Source organism: Astatotilapia calliptera, chromosome 5 (assembly GCF_964374335.1).
Source record: "Astatotilapia calliptera chromosome 5, fAstCal68.1, whole genome shotgun sequence".
Classification (NCBI taxonomy): domain Eukaryota; kingdom Metazoa; phylum Chordata; class Actinopteri; order Cichliformes; family Cichlidae; genus Astatotilapia; species Astatotilapia calliptera.
The window spans coordinates 18606849-18628342 of NC_137426.1; the positions used below are offsets into that span (position 1 = coordinate 18606849).

Below are 21494 nucleotides of genomic sequence, written 5' to 3' on the forward strand. Positions count from 1 at the left end.
TCTCTTTTATCCACATACAACCGATAAAAAAAGAATTTATGGACAAAATTCTAGAAAGAATAAACAGCGCATCCTTTCAGATTATCAAAATATTTATAGTGTTACATTTAAATAAAATTTTTTTGAATGTCTGACTTTCATTTTCAGATGATTGAGAAACAGATAGAGACAGTTACTACAAATCTAATCTAAGGAAAAGGAAAAACAGCAATTCTATAATCACAAAAGCACTTCTGATAAATGTACTAATCATCGTTTCTCCAAGGAAACAGGTAGCAGAGGTGGGAAATCACCTCTCTTGGAAGAGAAACTTTCCCAAACTGTAGATCTGTACTGTGTATTCCCCTAAAAAACAGAACTATAATGTTTTTGTTTTTTTTTTAAATAAAGGCCGGCAATACATAGAATAAGTGATGTTTCTGAAACTAGCAGAGTGCTGAACAAATTTATTAGACGACCAACCAATGTACCACTTTGGTACTTAAAAAATGTTTTTTTATGTTTCTGTAATGGTTAATCCACAACTATTACAAGCTCCAAAAAGTATATTTTGAATGTTGAAACATAATTACTGCTGTTATCCATAAACTTCCAAAGTTACGGTTTTACAAAAAAGAAAATTACAGTGGAACCCCGGCTTACGAAGACCCCATGTAACGAAAAATTCAAGTTACGAAGGCACTTAACGGCAATATTTTTGCCCGTGGTACAACAAAATGCCAGTGTAACGAAATCCGTTTGCGAAATGCATTTCGCTGTTCCACGTGAAAGACGTATTGTTGTTGCAGTGTGCTATTTCGTGTGCTTTTCGTTTGCAATTAGCCTATCGTTCATTCATAATGGGGCCGGCATAAGGCATAAATATTAGCGAGTTTAAAAAATTGTTAAAATATCATTGCACAGTGTACGTACGTACATTAATTAACGTAAATGTAAGTTTAGTTTTAATGTTTAGAATTAAATTCCATAATGTTATGTACATGTACACGTATGTATGTATGCATGCCTATGTATGCTTTCTTCAGCCTCCACCAAGAACTTCGTTTTCAGCCAGCATCGCCTCGCTCAAAAGGCGATGGAAAAAGGTGCTTTGAGTTACTTAAAATTTTGACTTACGAAAGACCCTCTGGAACTAATTAATTTCGTAAGTCGGGGTTCCACTGTATTATTTTTTGATCAAGAAGCAAAATTACAGTTATTTACTTGTATTCCCGAACAGAGTGTTTGAATGTTGTGCTTGATCAATTTCCAAATCCCCAGAGAAGTCCAGTGTGCCGGCTCAAATCTTGGGCAATAGAAATGTGAATTTTGTTCTTTATTTCCAGAATTAAAAAAACAACATGATTTCCAGCTTTAAACTGATTTTTGAAGTTTTTTTTTTTGCTTTAAGTGGCCTAAGAAAATATCATAAATAAAATAAAAATACATTTCCTAAGCGCTGTAAGTAATCCCAATAAAAAAAAAATGAAATAAAAGTATATGGTATAAAAACAGTGGAAACTTTAACCTCCAAAACACATCCAGTCTTAAAATAAGTCAAATGTGGTTAGCATCTCTGCTCTTTGTTCTTGAAGCTTATTTAAGTGTATTAACGGTTTATGATGTCAGTGAGAGTGGTCTTACTTTCAGTCGAGGGGTTCTGTCTCAGCTTTAAACACTGTGGTAACCCATTTATCAGAAAAGGGCTGATCACTGATTCAATCGCTGCTTCAAAGTGGGGCATAATTAGGTTGCAGTCAAATTACAGGCATTTTACACTGTCTGACATACTACACAACCCCTTTGATGTAATATTTTTGTAGATTTTCTTTTTTTTAGCAATCCAGGTTAGAAAGAAATAAAGAAAGCTTTGTTATTAGGTTATACATCTTTGGAAAATATCAACTGCTTTTTTAAGGTTTCTTTTATAAATTAGAAACTGTAATGTTTGTTTTTACCAAGCATTTCGATATTATTCTGTGAACCCCCTGCATGTGTCTCACTGGGCTGGTAAAAATGTACAATGCACCTAATTCCCTGGAAGCTTTTGCACATTACACAACCTATAGTTTCCAGAATGCTGGGCTCTTCTGTGTTATTTTACTTCCTCACATCTGTTCTGAGTATTTTAGATCCTCAGACAACCTCTCTTTTATTTCCTGGAACTACAAACCTCCAGTTCCCCATCAGCTCATTAAGCAGTGACCACTATGCTGGGGAAATGACTATTTCAATGTTTAGGATACATGCAACATATTGTAGTTCTAAGAATACCAAATGGTTTTAGATAGTTTGCATAATTTGTGTGGCGGGAAATTCTCCACCTGCTCCAAGAGGGCAGAGACATTTGGCAGTCTGAGCCCATTGGTTATCATTTCTACATCATAAATCTGTCAGAATATAATGCGATGTTTGAGGAAAAAGAAAGCCTCGAGGAACAGGACAATGTAAAGACGTGACACGCTGAACTAGTAAAGCACTAAAACACACACTGACACATACACACAAAGAGCGGCGGCAACCACAGCACACCAGGAAAAACATATCCAGATGTTCTCCTCATAGGCTCACCAACCCCCTCCCACACACACACACACACACACACACACACACACACACACACACACACACTGAAGCATAGCAGTTATTGAACCCACTCTTTCAGCCCCTCCTCTCTCGCACTGGTGCTCCTGGCAGGCTGTCTGGTTGAGGCCCATAGTAAAGGGAGTTGTTTTCTCTGGCTGGAGTGTCTCTCTGAGAGTGCGTATGTCTGAGCATGTGTGTGTGTGCATATATATGTGTGTCCCCGGGCCCCAGACAGGAAGGAAGAGAGTGGGCCCGGCATTGCAGCTCCAGAATTCCGGTTTTGTTTTTCTTCTTTTTCCATTAGTGCAGAGCCCGAGCCGGGTCTTAAAGAAACAGGCATTAATATTTTCCCTTCTCAATGGCACAGCCATGAGTCCTCCACAACGACCTCGAGATGACTCATTACTGTATATAATCATATTTCCAGTTTGTTGAATTAAAAAAAAAAAACCCAAAACACACACACAAAAAACAAAACAAAAAAAACCATGGATCTGTTCTTTGAAAAATCACAGTGTGCGTCTAAGCGCAGCCTCGGGCACATTTTCAATGAAGCATCTAAAAATAAAAATACTGATCCAGCATCAGCGCTCAGGTTACATAAAATACTCGGGGGGGAACCGAAGAATTTTGGACACAAGCGGGGAAGGAGCATTCACCCCCATACTTTAAAAAAAATTAATCATCGCTCAAACTGTGGTAAAGAACGGGTTGAAAATTACTCGCCATGAGCAATGGATGACACCGCTCACAGCTCATGATCCTCACATTTCTGCTCAGCACAACAAAGACAGGGAAGTCATGACTTCTCTGGCAGTAACTTTAGCTCTCCCAACGAGAAAATGACCAGTCTCTTAGTAATAGCCTGTTACATTTTTTTTCTACAAAGCTATAAAAATGGTACTCATTATAACGAAAAGGGAACCAGAAATATTTCATCACCTAACTTTGGCTTTCACGCCACACTTGAGAAGTGAAAACATTTATTAAAAGTCTGTTTTCAGTGGATAAAAGTTTTATTGACAGAACAAAAAGAACCAATGTAAAAAGCAGCATTACTTTAACATAAAATATGAGGTCTGGCATCATTTATAGTCACCATGAAAATCAACAACCTGTTATCTTTCAGTACTTGCTGGAGGCACTAAAGAATGGTAATTTCAGTAAAAAAAAACAAAAAACAAAACCTATCACCAGATGCATTGTGTAATTAAAATAGAAATAGTAATAAAAATGGCCTCAAGCTTGTCAGCTGGAAACATTCTCTCACCTTAAACTAAATAAAGGCACTGTGGGGGCTCTGTAAACGTTACCAGAGAACAAACGTCTTGAGTAACTGTCTTAACGCAACAGGATCATTGAGCCACATCCTTCCTTTCAAAAATGACAAATATGACTGATGGTTACACAAATATGCACTTTTCGGTGAAAAAAACCCCCCCAGTGGCTAATGGCCTCCTGCACAATGTAGACTGGGTAAAAACATACACACTGTGCACAAGTGTCAACACCTGTACAGGCAGCCATTACGCTCAATCGCACACAGTGTGTCACAGCGGTAAAGTGGGGTCTTTTTGTCAGCAGGAAAGCGACTGCATGCTCAGCACTGCTGTACTGAAACTTTTCTAATATTCAACTCCTTCACTTCTCATATCTCTTTTCAACACAGCCAGACACAGTACATCAGCGGGAAGGCTCAGTGTGCATTTAAGGTTCAGTCCTTGCTTTCAGTGTGATCAAATGGCAACGGTGTATGGTGTTGATGCAACCACACTTCCCCCCTCCAACAACACAGATCAATGTGTCTCTGGTACCACTAACGTTAAGCCTCCTCGCTTCTCTGGAGATGTAGACCGATTTCCATTTGGTTCTCCAAACACTCCTTGAGCTTATCCTCCGTCAGCGTCAGCCGCTGCTCCAAGATCGAAACCGTCTGGAGGAAGAAGAGAAGACAGGAGAGGATAGGAACAAGACAAAGAAAGGAGGAAGGAGATGTATAAGAGAGAAAGAGCATGTCAGAGAGGGCTGCACAGCATCAGCCTGACAGTAATGACTATATAATGGTTGTGTTTGTGTGTGTTTGAGACAGATGTTGGGCGAGCAAAACAATCCAGCTGATTATCGTAGCAAAATCTGCTGCACGAACTGAAAACACTACAGTCTCTGTGTCTGGCACGCACTCTCTCTTGTTCTCTCTCTCACACGGTTGCATAAACACACTTACTCACACAGAGAGTACAAGAAACTAGCTTTCCGATTCAGGACGGGAATGTGTGGGCAGTGAGATCACAGTGCGACATACTTTTCTTTTGACCACCCTCCAACAGTGGCAGTAATTGTGGCGTATTTGTTCCCGTACATTCGAGCGCAGTGTCATCCGAGCCCATTTATGAGAGGGGCCACCAGGTGTAATTTCCAGAGGTGTCACCATTAAAATGAAGACACTGCTCAGCATGGGTGCGACTGACAATGTCGGAGGTTTTGTGTTAATGTGAGAACTCACATTAGACATTATGAACTTCATATCGGCTTCTGATATAAATGATGAAACGCTTAATTCTACTTTTTAAAAGTTTTTATATGACAAAAAACCCCAACTTCCAACAGCAGTCAGTAACAGCCTCAAAACTGCAATTCCAAAAAACCAACAAAAAATATGGATAAAAGACCCTCGGGGGAGTTATGAAACAGCAAGTCTGCTCGTCTACATGATCAGGCAAGAGTGAAACAACAAAATATTCGAAGGAAACCGGCATTTTTATCTCATCAGTGGCCACTGATGTTACTGAACCTGTTCTAAAAATTCTCAAGTGTAACATAGCTGCATGCACCAAAGAGGGGTCCAAGTGATTCAGCAGGGCTCAGTCGCCATGGCAACTTAATCTGGTCATGTTAAAAGCGTGACTTTGTGGACTGAAAGAACAAACATGTTTTTGCTTATTGTAGCACCTCCCAGTGGTCAAATTACTTTTTTTTTTTTGGTATAATCTAATTATTTGGTTTGGTGTCAAAATAAATGACACAGTTGCTAAGATATGACCTCATTTCCTGTTTGGCAGCATTGCCGGAAAGAAGTTCAATCAGCTGTAAAATCGATTTGATCATCTAAAATCCACCTGAAAACTTGGCTGAAGAGTAAGGATGACAAATTTGGAAACCCTGTGGGTACACAGGCAGCTTTTCTAAAGTACAGACACACAGTCAGTGTACAACAAACAGGCTTAAAGCAGCAACATTGCCTGAAGAGATCTGACTGTACTCAACACAGAACTGAAAGAAACTAAAGATCAATAGCTGATGTCTTTGCTGTTCTCTCTGTGTGTGTGTGTGTGTGTGTGTGTGTGTGTGTGTGTGTGTGTGTGTGTGTGTGTGTGTGTGTCAGTGTGATTTTTCAGTGCACTGTTGTCTTTTCTTCATAGCTTCGCAAAATATATGTGAGGTCACTTTTACATTTCTAAAATTGTTTGTTCAGATATACATAAGTGGGACTTCCGGTGTCATGGTGGCGAGAGTAGCAGCATAAACAGGAGCTCCTGCATCGATAGCTAAAATAATCCGCAATTCAAGAATATAATTCATTAAAAGCGACTTCCCCTTTAAGAATAATGAGCGGAGATAAAAATAAGAAGGGACGAGCCCCAGGCCGAAGCTTAGAAACGCGACTTGAGAGTAAGACATATGAAACACGCTCCGAGCAAGAGGGCGAGAAGATGGCGGCGGAGGCCGCAACATCAGCGCTAGGCCCCCTCAGACAAGTGGTGAGTGAAGTAGTGGCGGAGGGCATGCAAGACCTTAAGGCAGAGATGAAGAAGGAGCTATCGCTCGTGAGAACAAGTTTGAAAGAGGACATGAAAGCCCAAATGAGCGAGTTAACACACGAGATAAATCAACAGGTTACCGCCGCCACAAGCAGGATCGAGGAGGTGGGGAAACGTCTGGAAGAAATGGAAAGAAACATGGTAGGGAAGGAGAAATGGGACATTGGAGTGAGGGATGCCATTGTTCAGCTGCTGGATAACCAGAGGCAGCTCCAAGAGAAGGTTACGGATTTGGAGGGGCGCTCACGCCGTAATAACATACGGATATATGGCATCCCTGAGAACATAGAAGGCACCTCCATGCTAAGGTATGTGGAAAGCATGATGATATCGGAGTTGGGGGACGGTGTGGACTTGGGCAGCGAGAAGAGCCTGGGGATAGAGAGAGCTCACCGGGCGCTGGGAGTGCAGCCGCCGCCGGGGGCGCCCCCTCGATCAACGGTGGTGCGCTTCTTAAAGTTCAATATTAAAGAACAAATCCTACGCGCTGCATGGAAGAAGCCTGTATATATAAAGGAGAAACGGATTTTCTTTGATCACGACTATGCCGAAAACATACAAATGAAGAGAAAAGAGTATGGCCCGGTTAAAAAAGTACTTAAAGAAAACGCCATCCGGTTCCAGACCCCGCTTGCTAAAATGCGGGTTCATTTTGACTCGGGAATGGTCCTATACAATAACGCGGAGGAAGCTGCGGCGGATCTAAGAAGACGCGGATACACGGTGGGACCGGTGGCCACAAGAAAGCCCAAAGGCGTTACGGCGGAGATGATCAGCAGTATCCTACCGACGAGCGTGGTTGGGCCGCGACGCGCCGGGGATACAGCTGATCTACGCGGGAGCGTACGGGAAAAGCTGAAGGTTTTCCAGCGCACGGAGGACGTCGGTACGGAGGAGTAACACCTGCGCCCCACCCGCCCCGTTTCGCTGTTAAGATGATCGTAAGACCAACGGAACAACAGGTGCGCCGGGCTGCTGATCAATACAGGGGGATATATGGTTGGATGGCCTCCTCCCCTGGCCGTGATGGAATATGGCACGTCGATATCCCTTTGATCATAGAGTGGTGAGGGGCCGATGCAGGTGACTCACGTGTTTTTTGTTTTTGTTTTTTAGTTTCCCTTTTTCTTTTAAAATAGGAAACGAGAGGGGCCCCACACTGTGGCATTTCCCCCAGACTGAGAGGAGAGAAAAAACCTCTCTTATGGAAGACCTGGTTTATTTGGTTAAGACAAGTTCTGTCTTTGTTCATGTGTGTTTATTATGTGTTCTGAGGGCTGGGAGTATTGGCATGTTGGTGCAGGAAAATAAGTTGGAAATATATAGAACATATGCAGTATTATAAGGTATTGTCTTTGAATGTAAATGGTATAAAGAATCCCATTAAGAGGAGTAAGATAGTTTCAAAGCTAAAAAGGGAAAAAATTGATATTGCATTTCTACAAGAAACGCATCTCTCAAAGGAAGAACATGAGAAGTGGAAGAGAATGGGATTCAAAAATATCTATTATGCCTCACATAGATCTGGCAAAAAAAGAGGAGTGGCCATTCTGATACCGAACAAGGTTGGTTTTGAGTTTACTGGAGAACATAAAGATAAAGAGGGAAGATTTGTGTTGGTGAAAGGGAAGATGGAACAGGAAGACGTCACGCTGTGTAATATATATGCACCCCCTGGTAGTAGTACAGGGTTCTTTAAGGAGATATTCAGTCTTATCGCCGCAGAAAGTGTTGGTACATGTATATGTGCAGGAGATTTTAATTTACTTCTCCATCCAAAATGGGATACAACTAACCGAGACCGGAGGGGAACTAAATTAGAGAAACAAGTAAAAACAATGTTGTCTGAGTTGGGGCTTATAGATATATGGAGATATTTACACAAACATGAACGCAAATTTACATTTTATTCAGCGAGACATGATATGTACTCGAGGATTGATTATTTCTTTACTTTTAGTAAAGATCTCCACAGAGTGAAGGATTGTATAATAGGACAAAGAGATTTATCTGATCATTCGGGACTAACTATGAAGATTGGGTTTAAAGCTAGCCCCAAAAACACCTTATGGAGGCTTAACACAGGTCTGTTAAATAATGACTTGTTTAAAAGAGAAATGGGACAGGAGTTAAAAACATATTTAGAACTCAATGACAATGGAACAGTTAATCCTACGATTTTATGGGATGCGGCTAAGGCATACCTTAGGGGTAAAATTATTGCAAAATGTGCAGTCCTAAAGAAGGTCAGAGCAAAAAAGCTGTCAGATTTGCAGGAAAATTTAGGAAAATTGGAACAATTGCACACTGTTACAAGGTGCCCCCAGGTATTGGAGCAGATGAGGCTGGTTAAACAAGAGATCCACAAAATTTTAAGTGAGGAACTTGAAAAAAAATTAAAATATAATAGACAACGGTGGTATGAGGCAGGACCCAAAGCTGCTAGGCTATTATCATGGAGACTCAGGAGGCAACAACAGGAGAACACTATTCATAAAGTTCGAAATTTAAGAACAAATAAGATAACTAATAAACTTGAAGAAATTCAGAGAGCATTTGAAGAATATTACACTGAGCTATACACACAACCGGACAAAGCAGATGAGCATAAGATTCAGAATTTCTTATCCAGCCTAGATCTACCGTTTATAGGTAAGCAGCAGAATGAAAAACTCGTCAGAGAAATATCAGCAGAAGAGATTAACATTGGGATCTCAAAACTCAAGACTTTTAAAGCCCCAGGATGTGATGGATTTCCACCAGAGTGGTATAGGCAGATGAGGGAACCCTTAATCCCGCTACTAAAGGCCTCTTTTAATTACTCTCTGAGTGGGGGGGCGCTCCCACCATCGTGGCGGGAGGCGTATATCTCTGTCATACCAAAAGCAGGGAAGGATAAAACTGACCCCAGAGGTTATAGACCTATTAGCGTGTTAAATATAGACTATAAACTATTTGCCGCGATTTTGGCTAGGAGGCTGAGTACATTGATGCCCACGCTGATAGAGGAGGATCAAACAGGCTTCATAGGTAACAGACAAACACACGATAATATCAGAAGGGCCATTCATATTATTGACCGGATACTTAAAGGGAAAACTGGAACAGTTCTCATTGGGCTTGATGCGGAAAAGGCATACGATACAGTCGGGTGGGAATTTCTGTTTCATGTGTTGAAGAGATTTGGGCTATGTGACAGGTTTATTCAGTGTATAAGAATGATTTATTTGTCTCCAACAGCGAGGATCAAAGTTAATGGAAGCCTCTCAAATCGGATAACGCTACGACGTGGCTGCAGGCAGGGCTGCCCGTTGAGCCCATTGCTCTTTAACCTTTTCATTGAGCCGTTGGCTCAATGTATCAGGGAAGATACGCGATTGGAGGGGGTTACAACGGGGAATGTGGAAAATAAAATTTGCTTGTATGCAGACGATGTGCTGGTAGCGCTAGGAAACCCGGAAGAGGGAATTCCTCTGCTTATGGAAATACTGGAAGAATATGGCAGACTGTCTGGTTATAGACTGAACATTCAAAAAACTCAAATCTTGGCATTCTCCTTTAACCCCTCAAGACAATTGGTAGCAAGATATAGATTCGGATGGCATCAATCTCAAATGGAGTATTTGGGGATCCTGCTGACAAAAGACCCTGCATTGTTATATGAAGTTAATTATAATCGGGTGAACAAGAAGATATATGAAGATCTGGAGAGGTGGGGCCTGCTCCCCCTCGATCTGGGCAGCAGAGTTAGAGCGATAAAGATAAATATCCTCCCAAAGCTGCTATATTTGTTTGCAGCACTTCCAGTTGAGGTTCCAGCAAAACAATTTAGGGAATGGGATATGCATTGCTCAAGATTCATATGGGGAAATAAAAGGCCGAGAGTGAAATATGCAACAATGCAGCTGCCTGGTGAGCGGGGGGGCATGGCTCTACCGTGCTTTGAGGATTACTATCTGGCAGCCCAGATCAGACCTCTAGTGTGCTGGTGTAACTCTAAGTTTGAGGCAAAATGGAAGCACATTGAGCTTTCCTTGATGGATTTCCCAATACAGTCTGTTCTGGGGTCTCTTGAGAGTTTGCCACAGGCATATCAGATGCAAAATTTATGTGTAAGTTTTTCCCTGAAAAAATGGGCAGATGTGATTAAAATTTTTGGTCTTAATAGGGAAATAGGGTTGCTGGGATGGCCAGCGTATCTCCCACGCTTCCTTCCAGCATTGTTAGACCATAAATTCAGGGAGTGGTCCAGGCATGGAATCACTGCGATCTGTAAGATAGTTAAGCATGGGGAGCTGATCAAATTTGAGGACATGTGTCAGATTTACGAGATCGGCAGGGAAGATTTTTATCGTTACCTGCAGGTTCGGAGCTTCTTCCGGAAGGAAATTAGAATGCTTGACGCAGATGCTAGTGGGGTGATCCAAATATTTATGGATGCTTATGGTGAGAACATTATAAGAGGTACTATAGGCAAGATATACAGAAGTTTTACAGCCATGAAAAAGACCTCAACAAGATATGTCAGTCATCGATGGGAAAAAGAAGCAGGTATAACTATCTCAGAGGAAGATTGGTTGCGGATGTGGAAGAATGTGTTGTCTACCACAAATTCTTTAACATGGCGAGATTTTGGATGGAAGAATTTAATTAGATTCTTCATCACACCAAAGCAGAAATCCAAAATAAGTGGTTCAGGCGCTTCATGCTGGAGGGAGTGCGGGGAGGTCGCTGCAGGTTGCTTCCATGTCTTCTGGTCATGCCCTAAACTGAAGACCTTTTGGGAGGAGATTAAACAAATGGTGATGGATGTGCTGGAAGTAATACTGGACTTCTCCTTTAGTACCATGTACCTTGGGAATATCCCTGAGGATATAAATAACAGAGACTTATACTTACTGAAAATAATTATGGTTGCATGCAAAAAGGCAATTACTAGGTGTTGGTTACAGACAAGCCCCCCCACGCGGAAGCTGGTCATAGACATTATTAACGCAATTCATCATATGGAACTGATTACCCTCTCACTGCGGCTACAGAAGGAGAAAGGAGAGAGACTTTGGGAACGATGGGATCATTATGTCAAGAGGCTAGAAACTGATACCTCTGTGATGCAGAGGGACAGCTGCGAATTTGTTTGAATGGAACATGCACCTGTGTAATATGTAATATGTGTAAGTAAAACAAGGCGTTGTGTATTTTGGAATATGCGAACATGTGTGACTGTGTTGGTTCCCCCTGCCCTCTTTAGTTCTGTATGTAAAATAAGTTGAAAATCAATAAAGAGAAAGTATTAAAAAAAAAAAAAATGATATACATAAGTGTATTGCAATACATGTGTACTTTTATAACAATGTACAGTACAATTATGATACATTCGCTTAATTTCTACATTAATATCTGCAGGGCTTAAACTTAACTCTGACAAAACTCAGCACAAAAGCCTGCTCCATGTTTGTGCATCTCCAAGAAGGAAAAGAGTTAAATACAGAATTGGGTGAAAACATGATTCCATATACTTGGGAAATGCTGGATAACCCAGTATTTTGTCATGGTTTTAGCTTTCCCTAGAGACCGTCAGACCTGTGTAGTCATACAGAAGGTTCTCAAATGTACTAAAAGACAAAACCTAGTTAGCTCTTACACACACCTAACACACACCTTACACAACCCTACTGGATACAGGAAGGCTTTGAATCCTGGTTATTACAGTAATGCAACTGGATGAACTTTTCACCCACTGTGCTTTATCTCAATGACTTTCTGAGCTAAAATGGATTATGTATGAAGGAGAGTTCAAACACAGGTGGAGCACAGAGTGCAGCTCACTGCGCTAATGCTACAACAAAAACAAAACCCAGTTCTCCAACCAGTGGTAAAGCAGCCATACACTGTGTTTTTTATCTTCCCCTGCAAGCATAAAAACCTTGTTACAAAACTGTAATAAATGTCATTTAATGGATAATTAAACACAGGTCTTTTTTAAAGGCAAAAAGTCTCAGGAATCAAAAAAATAAGACATAAACTACCTTCAAAATCATGTGGCAAAGTAGCCTTACCCAATCTCCAGTTTACTCTGGCATTCAAGTGCCTTTCATTCATTCAAATCAGCTGTGAATGCACTGAAAACATATATAGTTTTTGTTTTAAAGTCTAGATTTGTTTAATTCTTTTCGGTTTCTCTTTGCGGTTTGCCAAGCACTGTGAATGTCCTCTATGTTGGAAAAGCGCTACACAGACAAACAGCCCTTGGCTTGTAATTCTAACTATGAGGTGTAATAAACAAGGATATGAGTCTAAATATGATTCATTGAGATCTCCTTGGCTGTTTGCTTATTTTACAAAAGATAAGACGATGAAAAAAAGCAGGCAGAGCACCTTTTCTACTCCAACTGTCTTATAGAAAGTAAGCAGCATTTAAAAATCTTTTTGGAAAGACATCTGAGCTAAATGCTACAACATAGCTTCTTTTTTTCAAATCACGAAAAAAATGACAGTAATTCTGAATGAGTCTTCTGTAAACAGTTAAGTGGCAATCCTGCATCTCTTACATAACTGTTTTACTGAGCTAATGTTGCCTGGTGACAAACATAATCACAGCGACTAAGCAAATCTGGATGGAAGGGCTTGGCAACAGAATTTGGTTGAGGGCAGAAACAATCAAACAGTAAACACAACATCCCCAGACAGATTAGGCACTCTAGGTTTGGGCCAGTAAGAGCATGTAAGTATGTCAGCATGTCTCGACCTGTAATTGTACGGTATGCTGTGATTTGTGCCAGTGAGGGCAATTTTGAAATTACTAAAAAGCAGCACAGAGATGAGTCACTCACAATATTTAGCAAAATGTAACCAGCAGTGGATGAGATGTGACACGCACATGGATAAATGAACAGGCACAATTAAAGACATGAGCAAAGATTTAACACACTACTGTACAAAACTCTTGAGCTTCCCCTTGTTTTTCATATTTTGCTTCTAAAGAGATGGACTTATATTCTTTTTAAAGTGGTCTTGAGCAACAGTTCTCCAAGTTTTTTGGCTCAGGCTTTCCAAAGTTTTTCCTTTGAACTTTGAATGGTTTTTCACTCATTTTCAGTCCAGTTCTCGCACTTGACCATTTTTAGAGGAATGTTGTTTTTTGTTTGTGTTTTAAGACACTAAACACTGACCTATGAATCATTCCAGCATGAAACGGCACCCAATGTAAGGGATGAACCAGTGTTGCGTCTACACATAGACAGGGAACCAGTTTGGTTCAGAACCAAAGACACTTTTTGTTACTAGCAGCCTGTTGCAAAAACACAGAACTTGTTCCATTGGGGGAAAAAGGACTGAGGTATGCCAAGTGAATAGAGCTCAGGAGAGAGTTAAAACAGTGAGCGTCTCACGCTTTCTTTAAAACACAGTGGAGGCTCTGTCATGTCTTGGGGCTGCATTTGAGCCAGTGTTGCTGGGGATGTTTTTCAGAATTGATGGAATTGTGAAAGCCGAAGAAAAAGTACAGCCAGATATTGAGCCACCATGAGATATCATCTGGAAACACCTTGGCAGTGGCCTTATTTTTCAGCATGACAATGATCACACTGTCAACGCAGTAAAAGCATGCCTGGATAGAAAAATACACAATGACACACTATCAGTCATGGATTGGCCTTCCCCAGAGTTATTGAAGCAGTGTGGGATCATGTTGACAGAGAACAGAAGAAAAGGCAGCCAACATCCAAAGAAGAGCTCTGAATGTCCTTCAAGAAGCCTGGGGAGCTATTCCCGAAGCGTACATAAAGAAATAACCAGAAAGCTCACATATGTCGATGAATTGCTTCATCTATTTCCTATACAGAGAAATGAGGGATGGCTCAAGACCAGTTTTGGGAAGGTTACTTTTAAAATGTATTCCACTACAGATTACATGCCACAAAATATATTTTGTAACGTATTCCGTTACGTTATTCAATGAGAGTAACATATTCTGAATACTCTGGCCTTGAGGCGACTTTTGTTGTGATTTGGCGCTATATAAATAAAATTGAATTGAATTCTGGATTACAATATTTTATCAAGCTTTTTACAACTGCATGAATGTACTATTGCTGTGTGATTTATTACTATTACTGAAGGTTACTCGCCATACCAATAACAACTAGATTTTTAAATCTTAATGCAAAATGAGCAATAGGGTGGACATTAGGTAAGGCTGCACTTTTAGCAGCGATCTCGTGTACAAAACTATTCTGCACGCATATAAAACAGGTCCGCGGCTCCGAACCGTAGTAAATGGACGTCTGGCTAATATGTCAGGTCCCGTGTCAGGCTCGTAACTGAAAACTAGCTTTACTTTGTTGTCTGGGTCAACTTTGCCTGCGAGAGACAGAGAGAGGCTTTGAAAGGCTGCTCCAATGGAACTTATCGTTTCAGAGAAAAACACGAAAAAAGTGTACAGTTGAGTCTTAATAGCTTACTTACAACTGGGCTACACTGCCTTCATATTAAATAATTTTTTGAACAATAATTTCGTCACGTCATTATGCGGGCTGCAAGTAGGGGTGATATAGGCCACGAGATTGAGACACAGGCTTTAGAGCCTCAATGCGTGTTTTGTTTGGGTTTCCACCGGCGTGGAATTACCAAAAATAGAGAGGGCATAGCCTGATATATGAAACAGGAAAAAATTGCAGTGTAATCCATTTATTTCAACAAAGTTACTGTATTCTGAACACCACCTTTTTAAACTGTAACTGTAACAGAATACAGCTACTCCTATTTTGTATTTTAAATACGTAAGGCTGGTACATGTACTCCGTTACTCCTCAACACTGCTCAACACTTTTGCACAGTCTTTCACTCTATCATTTGCTACAATTACGATATTGCTTAAAAATATGTGACTAAATGACATGTGTTGCTGGATAAGAAAACATTTTTTAAAATTCATCACCTGTCTTTTCAGTCTTATCATCGCAAGACCTAGATGATGTAGGATAAAGAAAGGATGTGAGCGGGTGAGAACAAGAGAGACTCGAGATGACTGCAGATGACTTAATCTACTTCATTTTGGCATGTGGAGAACAGGTGTTTCAGTGGTTGAGCAAATACCTGTGAAACCAAAACACTAACTCCATTTTCATGCAACGGTGTGACGAGTGGAAGGTATTTCATGCAGGCTCCCCACATCTATGTGGGTGTTAAATAAAGAGCTGAAGTCATGGTGCCTTGTCCAGACTAGCCCCAGTCCTGCTAACTATGGTAGCTCATTACAAACTCATCCTCCTCCTTTATGAACAACCTGAACACGTTAGTGGGGTTGACCATCCAAACTTTAAGTTTAAACTGTGTCCACGATAGAAACTCAGAGGCACTCTTTTTTTGTCAAATTTTTCCGATTTTTATTTTTTTAGAGGTTCAGTCCTGCAATTAATGCAGATGTTTGAGCTGACTTGCTCTTTAACTTGCCTCTGAACCTCGCCTCTTTTATGGTGCTTCCTAAAGCCCACTATAAAAGAGAAATAATAAATAAGCACCAATGCGAGGCTGTTTTTTTAAAAGAGGCTGTGCAGGTTTTCCCAGTTCTAAAACAACTCAAAACTTTGTCTTTCTATTATGAACCAAACGACTTTAGCTCAGAGAAGTTCCTACACGTTACAGAACTCCCATTTTAATCTCATCACTCCTCTGCTGACTCCACAGAGCTACAATATGAATAAACAAAAACATGTTGATGCAGGAACTGACAAAGACTATTAAAACGCTTAGTCTCTGATAGTCTAAGATACACATCACGAGGCACTGAGTTCAACACTGAGTGGGCGAGTAATGTTTTCTTTTGGGTAGTCAAACTAGATAAAATCTCCTGCTATTTCATGCGTCGTGTGAGATGTTGCATTTCTGCTTTCTCTCCTTCCGTCAACCTGCCTCCCCTTTCCAGATCAATACTACCCTAACCTGATATGGCTCCCTGTTTCTCAGCCAAGCCAGCTATTGGTGTCTCTCTGTGTGTGATTTTTGCACGTGTCCCCAGGCAGCGGCAACATAATACAGGCATCTAGTTTTCATGTGGAGTGGAAACCAAATCTTTATGCTCCTAAAAATAGAAAGAGCTGTTTTTCTTTCCTTTCCAGAACACATTATGTTCTCCAGTGCCCTGAGCATTACTGGGATCTTTTACAAAGTCTTTCAGGTTTGTTATGACCTGTGCTAGAAGAGTCTGAAAGTCAAAAGAAGGCAAACTAGTGCTGGTTCAAGGTGGAAAAGTTGATTCTTTCCTCTAAATGAGGTTATTAAATACACCACGACCACATGAAAAGAACAGGAAAAACATACATTAAAGTAGAAACTACAAAGTTTAAAGAAAGGAACAATAGCCCACAAAAGCTAAATGATGGGGATAAAAAGAAAATCAAATCACACTAATAATCAGCAGGTGTGGGGTGTGTATACATATCCTCATCTAAACCATTTTGTTGGCAGAAAGCCACCAAATAGCCCACCAGGTAAGACTAATGTTTGTAAGACAGCATAAAGCTCAAAGAGTAGGCAAAGGATTTTTTGTTTAAGAGACATGGCAAACTTTAACTCTATGTAAAAAGCAGGAGGACATGAGACTTTAAACATCTGTCTGTAAATCATGTTATGAGACACGTGTTTTGCTACTTATTATCACTAAATGAAAGGATTAATTTGGCTGTAGGTCAGGTGGTAGTGTGGGTCATCTACTAATTGGAGGTTGGTGGTTCGACGCCTGGCTGCTCCAGTCTTGGAGAGTGCAAAACACTGAACTCAAAGTTTTTCTGAGATGCGTTCATTGGAGTGTGAATGTTAGATAGGAAGCACTTAGACACAGAAAAAATTACCTGAATGGATGTGCATGAGGCATGCTGTATAAAGCACTCTGAGTGCTCCAGTAGAGGAGAAAAGTGCTACATAAGAAACAGCCCATTCACACTGACCTGCAGAATCCTGAATTACATTCAGTGACATATAATTCACAGTTTCTTTGAAAAAAACAAAAACAAAATCATCATCCATCCATTTTCTTCTGCTTATCCAGTTCAGAGTCATGGCAGGAGTGGAGCTGGAGCCTATCTCAGTTGTCTGAGGGCAAGAGGCGTGGTACACCTATATATATGAAACTACAGCCTGACTATTTTACGTGTCCATCAACTGCTAGTTGTTTTTAATCCTAACACGCATTTGTTCCTTATAAGCAAAGTATGACTTCTTGACTTATGGTCAAAAATGTGTTATGTAAGTCTTAGCGCCCTTGATCTTTGACCTTAAAATTCAAAAAAAGTTCATCTCTGAGTATAAGTCCACATTCCTGCCAAAACTTCTTCCACCAAAGAAGATCCTGCCAGGTGTTCCTGACATATCAGGGTGATGGACAGGACTGAAATAGATGAAGAGATGAAGGGATGAAGGGATGAAAGCACAACCCCAAAGCATATTGCCTTCGGACATCGGTGTTGACGGCCCCTCTAACCATCTCTCAGAGTAAACTGATGGCTTAACATGAACTTTTTTTTAAATGTAGGAGTCCAGAATCTAAGGGATAAGGTTCAGAGCAATACAACATATGCTAATACTTTTAACATTTTTTTAGGCAAAGAGTCAGCTAAAAAAATAAAATAGTATATTTAAGATTTTAACAAATACAAGTTTATTAATACGACACTAAATTACTGGTACCAAAAAGCAAATACTGGCCTGTATACTGACACAATATTGTTGTTAACAGACTGCAAAACATGAATACAGCCATTCCTTATCCCAAACCCAGTTTAACCTTTACAAGTGTACATCTGTTCTCTCTTAAAATCAGTTTAAATTCATTTGATTATTTCCCTGAGATACTCGAGGTAGTAAATCGAGCCTGTCATGAGCAGCTCTCAGCGACATGGCATAATTTTCATCTTATAAATCAGATTTCTTCAAGTTCCTCATTATCAAAAATACTGGAAAGAATTTAAATTCCTCAGAAAGAGAAAAATAAAGGTTTCCTTAGAGAACAGCGGTTTATGTTCGAGAGGCCATTCTTCACAGAAACTGATTAAAAATATTGTGAGAAAGTGCTCTCAGGGAATTTACAGTCCATTAACATGTTCCTTTCACATTCTCCTAATATTCCTTAGAGCTTCAGTTTAGCGTCTTTAACATCAATTCTGTGCTCATGGTCATGTGGCCGTAAATGTACAAACACAACACTGATCAAAAACTAAGAAAATGTAAAAAGAAATAGAATAAGGTTAGTTAACGAAGAGTAAAAACTAAAACTGAGACTGTCAATAGATTTTAACCATCTTATATCGGTTTCTGGACACACATTATTTTTCTGTTCCTGAACATGATCTCTCTCCAGTCTCATATGAACACTTTCATGTTCACAGACACAAATTTTTTTTTTTTTAACTTTTCTTACTTACTTAAAAAAGTCCATATGTTCCATGTGTTGGAGGGCGGGGCGGGGGTTGGTGGTGCAGTGAATCACTTTTGCTACTCACACCAGAGATCCAAGTACAACTCAGACATGTCACCGATTTTCATAAATCATTTGTATTATTTTTTTAATATGTTATTAAATCACAACAAATCACACGGAAAGATTTGGTTAGTGCAAACAACTTAGATTTAGAAAAAGCTCATCGTTTGGTCTAAAGTACTTCTTCTTTTAAAGCTCTGTTTTCTTGGTTGCCATAGCGATACACTGTCTGGACAACAAACCTCCCACAGATACAAACTATACTTACTTCCTTACATTACTTAGAAATTTGTGCCGACTGTCAGGAAAAATAAAAACAGTAGAATTCACTTCCATAAACACAAACAAACAGACTGACTATGTCATATTTTACTATGAAGCTGAACTCGATGGACAAACACGTAGAATAAGCAGAGAAAGAAAAATGTCATACAAAGAAGAGAACAGTTAACATGATAGCCATGAAATAATGTATCCTAATGTAAAGCCAGTGTATTAAAAAATCTTCCTGGAGATACAAGAAAAGGGCTGTTATAGGCTGTTTCCAAATAAATTTAATTTTCCAAATATCTGAAAGCCAACTGCAGGCTTTAATTGACTTTTTCATACTGATCCTTTTCTTTATCCATTTCATCTGTCTATTTACTTGTTATTTAGACTGTCTGATTTTAAAAGGAGGTGGAAAATATGGCACATTATATGTAAATGTGACCTGATTTCAGCACAGATAAAAATTTAAAAAAATAAATTAAGAGCGAAGAGAGGAGAGAGAAAGCGTTATGGCAGCTGAGAAATGGGAGGGGGCAGACAAGAGAAAAGCAGCTAACACAGCAGACTCTGAGCCTTTGGAAGATTCAGTTTAATGCTGAATTATTCATCATCTTTCCTCCCGGTCTCCTCAAGTATTATAGTTACAAAGAAATGTAATGGTGAAAAACAGTGCTCGAAAAAAGATTTATAACGGAGTAGGACTATAGTGCCGAAATAAGTAATGTTGCCTTGTCAGTCGAATCTCCAGAGGATGGGTGGCAGTAGCTAAATTACACTTTGAACTAGCTAAGAAAGTAATACGAGCACCTTAGATTGTTTCAGGTCACATCTCTTTTCAACGACCAACGACTGAGCCTGCCTCAGACTTACTTTTTGTCCGGCTGCATTTAACATTGCATGTGCGCAGAGTCAAAGTTAAAAAAAATATTGGTCCAAGTGCTAACCCTCAGACTTCTAGTAGATACATGTATGGTCTTAATTTCACATTGCCACCCGCCTGGCAACGTGACAATACCCCATCAGGCATTTACAGATGAATGAATTCAAGCCATTTCCTTCATCTTTTTCAAACTTTGCACACGTTCCAAAGCCTTCCACGTTAAGACCTGTTAACTAAAATTGTTCTTCTTTCCATTTTCTGCATTTCTTGAGATTCTTTTCATTTGGCTTTTAACATCAGCCTCAAAAAGACTACTCTGAGTGTGACTTTGTGTGAATAAAGAAGGAAAACTTACATAAGTACTATAATTGAGTGCAAGAGTACAAGTTTGCAGCCCTGTGGAAAAACTAATACACCCTTACTGCTTCCATAGGAATTCAGAGGGTAAGTAGCAGCCAGGTGCTTCTAATCAAATTCACTTGATTAACATCATCAAGGAAGTGTGAGCACCTCTATAAAAGCTGAAGTCTGGTTAGTTTGCATTAATGTGTATGTTAACATAATGCTATCCCAAGGTCAAACGGTGCATTGCCCCTTTTAGCATGTTAAATGTTAAAGTTTGTGACAGTACAATTTGTGCAGGACAAAGCCTTTTCTCTCTAAAAAGAACATGGCAGCATGGCTTTGCTTTGCGAAGCTGCATCTGAACAAAAGACAAGAGTTGTGGAACAACGTTCTTTAGATGGACGAGATCGGAGTAGAGATGTTTGATTGTATTGCGGGCCGCATTTTTAGCAAACACCTCATATCATTTATTTGGCAAAACAGCTAAAAAAAAGGAGCAGAAATTACAGGTTATTTAGCAGTGGTTGGTATATACCACATGACCACAATGTCCATGATTTTACTGCTGGCCATCCAGACCTTGTTACATAATATACTGCCCTATTTTCTCCTTTTCGCAGTCACTGCCTATATCTTTATAACAAATCACAGGCTTAATATGGTGTGAAGACAATGACTCTGTTCTGGAAATAATTGTAACTATTTGGGAAGGCCATTTTTTCCCAGTAACACCCAGAAAAAAGTAAGAAAAAACTTACAGAAACCAAGATGCATTTCCTCTAACAATATCTAGTCCTAGAAATGACATTGCTCATGTTTCCACTAACCAAGAATGAAACAAATTTTCAAGAGAGCCGAATAGCAAACCAGATGCAGATGGTCCATCTGGTATCGGGGCTGGGGTACAGTAGGCTTGAAAGAAAAGGCTGGCACCACCCCCTGGGAGGGGTCAGCTAGCTGCCTGGCAGTTCCTGCCCAATATTAAACGCTCCCACATGGTGAACTACAGTTTGAAGCTCAAGAAAGGATAGGTGAAAGAGCCAGCGCGAACCCTTTGACAGAAACACACGGATACAAGGAGTGTTTCTGTGTCTCTGCAAGGCCATTAAGTATTTACACTTACTATGCAAGAGTAAGTGCT

At 40.0% G+C, this 21494-nt stretch overlaps 1 protein-coding gene across 2 annotated transcripts in view; it reads right to left on the minus strand.

Annotated features, from left to right (window-relative positions):
* Nucleotides 1–3562: 3562 nt before the first annotated feature.
* The window catches only part of poc1a (POC1 centriolar protein A), a 56627-nt gene continuing 38695 nt past the window's right edge, over nucleotides 3563–21494 (minus strand). For both annotated transcript variants that reach the window (XM_026167735.2, XM_080301246.1), the window contains exon 11: nucleotides 3563–4498. In XM_026167735.2, the coding sequence (XP_026023520.1) occupies nucleotides 4388–4498 (111 nt within the window). In that variant the 3' untranslated portion in view covers nucleotides 3563–4387. The remainder of the gene's footprint in view (nucleotides 4499–21494) is intronic.